Source organism: Clupea harengus, chromosome 18, assembly GCF_900700415.2.
Source record: "Clupea harengus chromosome 18, Ch_v2.0.2, whole genome shotgun sequence".
Classification (NCBI taxonomy): domain Eukaryota; kingdom Metazoa; phylum Chordata; class Actinopteri; order Clupeiformes; family Clupeidae; genus Clupea; species Clupea harengus.
This window is the reverse complement of record NC_045169.1, coordinates 5,927,535-5,932,664: the sequence shown is the minus strand read 5'-3', so window position 1 is coordinate 5,932,664 and position 5,130 is coordinate 5,927,535. Positions and strand designations below refer to the sequence as shown.

The 5,130-nt window shown below is 45.8% G+C and overlaps 1 protein-coding gene across 1 annotated transcript in view; it reads left to right on the top strand.

Moving 5' to 3' along the window:
• slc8a4b (solute carrier family 8 member 4b) overlaps nucleotides 1–4,477 on the top strand; it is a 76,191-nt gene extending 71,714 nt beyond the window's left edge. Inside the window, exons 10-11 of the mRNA XM_012820635.3 lie at nucleotides 344–616; nucleotides 2,532–4,477. Coding sequence (XP_012676089.2) covers nucleotides 344–616; nucleotides 2,532–2,911 — 653 coding nt within the window. The 3' untranslated portion in view covers nucleotides 2,912–4,477. The remainder of the gene's footprint in view (nucleotides 1–343; nucleotides 617–2,531) is intronic.
• Nucleotides 4,478–5,130: the final 653 nt, after the last annotated feature.

The following is a 5,130-nucleotide window of genomic DNA, read 5'->3' as shown; positions in this document are numbered from 1 at the left end:
AAAGACCACTAAATAACTCAACTATCACCCTAACTGAATAGTTTACAGTATATAATAGTAGCATTATATAGTACTACATAGTGTAATTGTATATTACAGGAGTGTTACATAGTATCATAGCTCTAATAGTTTACAGTTGCTGGAGATTATTCTGTGTAGACAATTATGGAGCACAAGAAGCAAAAATGTAATTTCTATTCATTTGCTTGGTCAGAAAGTATGAAAGTATGGTGGTGCTGCTTTCAGTAAAATGATCTAGTAAGTCTGGATTGCTCTTGGGCTCCAGCTGGGTGTTCACTCTTTAATAACTCTGTTCGTGAACCTGCACCTCCTTCATCTGCAGGGGAGGATGATGAGGAAGAGAGCGGAGAGGAGCGCCTGCCGTCCTGCTTCGACTACATCATGCACTTCCTCACCGTCTTCTGGAAGGTTCTGTTCGCCTTCGTGCCGCCCACCGAGTACTGGAACGGCTGGGCCTGTTTCATCGTCTCCATCTCTCTCATCGGCATGCTCACGGCCGTGACCGGTGACCTGGCCTGCCACTTCGGCTGCACCATCGGCCTCAAGGATACCGTCACCGCCGTGGTGTTCGTGGCCCTGGGCACCTCCGTTCCCGGTAGGATTCCGGCCCGTTGGAATACATGAAATGTGTCCCACCTGAGCCACCATACCATGGCATACTCACTATAGTATGTTTAGACGAGACCCCTGTAGGTACCCTATGAAATCAACCTCATCATCATAGCCTATGATTTCAGCCCCCTCTGAAACTATGAGTGTGGTCCAGGCGGGCCACCGTAGTTTAGCCCCCCAGCTGCTGTAGGGGGGATGGATGGTTTCTCTTTTCCATTATCCTATGACATGCTGGATGCTGCCAAGATAAATACCTCCTTGCCACAAACTACCCCAGTTGAGCATGTTCCTCCCCCGAGAGGTGACGGGGGGAGGTGTAAGTGGCTGATTTAAGATTTTGGAGATGCCATGAAGAGGGGCTCCAGTTGGCACGGCGGAGGCAGCTGTACTGTAAACGTTGTGGAATAGTCGCTATAAGGTTGTAGGGGAGTTGTATCCAGCCATACATTCAGGGTGTTTGTCAACCTCACGCTGTGTGTATGCAAGCGTGGAGGCTATATTTAAATGTGTTTAAAAGAACTCGAGAAGATCGAGCCCAGGTGTCTTTCTAGGTTATCTGGATTTGTGTGTGTATGTGGTGTGTGTGTGGGTGGCGTGTGTGTGTGTGTGTGTGTGTGGGTAGATGGGTGACAGAATGAGAGAGTATGTGGTATATTGGAGCTCCAGGGCACTCATTTGTTGGCAGGCTCGTGTGTGTGTGTGTGTGTGTGTGTGTGTGTGTGTGTACACACAATGTGTGTTTGATGTTGTACCTGAGGGCTGTGTTTTCTTGTTTAAATCTTTTTCATTTTCTCCTCCGCTCTCATCTCCTTGTTCTCACCTGCTCCCTGCAGCTTTCTCTCTCTCTCTCTAATCTCCTTGTGCTTTTCCTCATCCTCTCTTTCTTATTGGTTCTCTCTGGTGCTCCTGTCACCCCACCTAGCCCTGGACATTAGCTTTCAATTCTTTCTTGGCATTTCTCTACCTTCCCCACTCTACAGTTACCTGCCATTCAATTTGCCTGTGTCTGTCTGTTTTCCGGAATTTACTCTGATGGAGAGCCAGTTTTAATACTTTAAAGTATGCAGAGGAAGGAACAGGTCTACCTCACAAAATGATTCTTACTGTAATATCCATTGCACTTCCTCTAAACTTAATGTACCATGAATTGTGTATTATTTAGAATGTATTTAGTGTGTTATTATTTAGAACAGCGTATTATTTAGTGTATCAGGCATTGCTGTAGACTGTCACATATCAGTGCTTTCTCTGTGTTAGCAGATATAAAATACTTCTGGCTTTAAAAAACTCCCAACCACACTCGATGAACAAGAACAAGAGCAGATTGGACATAATCTAATGCCTGACCAGAGAAGTTTAGTTCTGTCATTTGTAATATGATGAATTGCAGATTTTCTGTGTCAGTCTACATTTCTTCTCACCCTCAATTTATTAGACACTGTAAGCGCTCTGGTCTGGAAAATCTGCTTGATGAGAACGAATGGGAATAGTTTTCCGATCTCTCAGAGCCAGTGAAATGAGCCAGAGGGAGGCGGTATCCGAGGAAACACCTGGGATTTGAGTGGGAGTACAGCCACAATATGGATTGCAATGCTTTTGTTTGATGCTGTGCTATCTCCTTCTCCCTCTCCCTCTCCCTCTTTCTCTGTACCCCACCCCCCCTTCTCTGTTATGGGTTGGTCTGATGATGGGAGATGGTAGGATTGTTGTGTGAAGTACCAGAGGATGGGCAAATGTTTTTTTTAAAGTGTAGGAGTGTGACAGATTAACTTTGTATACTTCCTGCCATGTTGTTTAATTTGAGGATGTAAGCCTTGTGGTCATTCAACTGTTCTCTTATCCTCTCTCTCGCTCCTTCTCTACCCCCCCCCCCCCCCCGCCCCCCTCCCCTTCCCCAGACACCTTTGCCAGCAAGGTGGCGGCCATTCAGGACCAGTACGCCGACGCCTCCATTGGCAACGTGACGGGCAGCAACGCCGTCAATGTCTTCTTGGGCATCGGTGTGGCGTGGACCATCGCTGCCGTGCACTGGCGCCTGAAGGGCCAGACCTTCAACGTCCCGCCGGGCTCGCTGGCCTTCTCCGTGTCGCTGTTCACCACGCTGGCCGTCGTCGGCGTCAGCGTGCTCCTGTACCGCCGGCGCGCATCGGTGGCCGGGGGAGAGCTGGGCGGCCCGCGGACTTGCAAGCTGTTCACGTCAGCGCTCTTCTTCAGCCTGTGGCTCATCTACATCCTGCTGACCTCGCTGGAGGCCTACTGCCACATCCCCGGCTTCTGAGAGAGAGAGAGAGAGATAGAGAGAGGGAGGGATGGAGGGAGAACGAGAGACGGAGGGGGGGGAGAGTTGGGGAAGAAAAAGAAGGTGCAAAATGAAGAGATACAGAGTTTTATGAAGTGAAAGAGATTGGGTAGGGAAAAGAGAATGAGAAAGAAAATGACTGGGGAGGGTAAAAATGAACAATTTCGTGACAAAATGGCGTGTTTGGGAAGAGAAAGAAAGAGAATGGAGGTGTGAATGATAGACCTACAAAGAAGAGCAAACTTGGATTTACTCTCTGCCAACCTACAAACAGACCCAACTGTTTCCCGTGTCCTTTGAATTGTCTCTGGTTCCTCGTCTCTGTGCTTTCCTTCGGTTTCCTCAGCCCTTTTTCTCTCTCTTTCCCCTCCCCCTTTCTTCCCCTCCGCCTCCTTTTCGAATGCAGTATGAAGCTATGTGTCCCACTCCACAGTGACTCTGCCTTACCACCACTGTACTGTAAGGTGTAACGTCGTCCTCACTTTGTCTTAACCAGTAGGAGTATAAGCGTCTCCTCCATTGGCCTGCCATTGCTCCTAGACTGAAGGCTCAATGTCCCCCACGTCTCCATGTGAAGACTCAATGTCCCCATGTCCCCACGTCTCCATGTGAAGACTCTTCCCAGTTTTCTACTCCATTTTCTTCTGTGTAACTTGTCAGTGATGTTGTCGTGAAATTGTAATATTTTTTTTTTATTTGGAATGAAATGAAGCGCGAATATCCCCGAAAACGTGGAGAGCGGGAGGCAAGACGAGAAACGTTGGATCATTTTTGTGTTTGTGTGTGAGAGAGGTTACCGCATGTTTACAGAACTAGATGGAACTCTGGAAATAACGAAAGAATGAGGTGAGAGGCTAGTAAAGCTAGCAAGCTAGTAAAAGTGGCAGAATGCTTTGCATGGTTGTAATATCAATACAAGAGGATTTGTGTGTTTATGTGATGTCAAGCCCAGGAAAAGGAATGCGTTGGATGAAGCCAAGGAACCATGCAAGATCATGAATGCCAGTGTATGTTGATTTAACGACTTTATATGTGTATGAAGAATGAAATTAGTTGGAAAGCTAAAAGAATTTTCGAACTACTCAGAACGGAGGAGAACCGTGTAAGAAATGCAGAAGAGCATTGTGTTTCCTCCACTGATAGGTACTGTAGCTTGACTTTAGCGTTAGCAAGTATACTTGGTCACCAAGAAATAATTCCGTCGGTGTGAAGACAGTGTATAAAAAACCTCACACGTGAAAACATCACCTAAGCTGTGACAGAGGAACGTGACTTTTACCTAGGACAGTTAGACAGTTAGACCTTTAGAACTATGGACTTCATGCGTGCATGTCTCATTGTGTTAAAAAAATTGTTCTTATATGGACGGACTGAAAATCTGTCATAATCATCAAATGGTATTGTTGATTATTTTATTTTGTATTTTTAATTATTTCTTGTCTGTTCTGCTTTTATAGATATTTGCCTACCATGCTGTGTGGTAGAGGTATTTGTGTTGTCAGTATTTATTTCAGTGTATAAGACCTGAATAAGAGCATACATCCACCCCTAGTAGTTGGCATGGTCAATTTGAAAGCTGAACTGGTCCCAACCCTGTTACCACCCTAATACAAACCCTGAGTTTGTACCGTATTAACCGTAAGCACTATAAACCTTACACTAAAAACAATTGGCCCAGTCTAACCCAGTGTTTACCTAATCTTTACCAGAACTGCTCCAAAGTATACCTTTGTTAATCCAGTTCAAACTGGTTTCAGTCCAGCCTGTGCCAGAATGAATCATATTCAAACTAGATGGATAGATAGATGGATGGATACTTTATTAATCCCGAGGGAATTTTAGGTGATACGATCCATACCAGCAGTATCTTGGAGTAGTGTCTGCTTAGCTGAGCACATCCCAGTGTTAGCCCACTCCAGACCAGACTTATTCGCAGTATTATTAGCACTGATCCCAAATCAGTATTTCCTGTGTGATCAGACCAATTGAATATGGGCTAAATTTAACGAGGACTAATGTTCTCCAACTTAGAATGGCCCCAAGCTAAGATGGTAAGAACTCAGAACAGACCATATGATGACTCCTGCTCTGTAGCAACCAAATTTAAAACGGAAACCTGGCCAGTGGTGTGTGAGGCCCGTTTGGATCTTTATTTTGGGATCACACACATTCCTCAGGGAGTGTAGTCTTCTGAACCA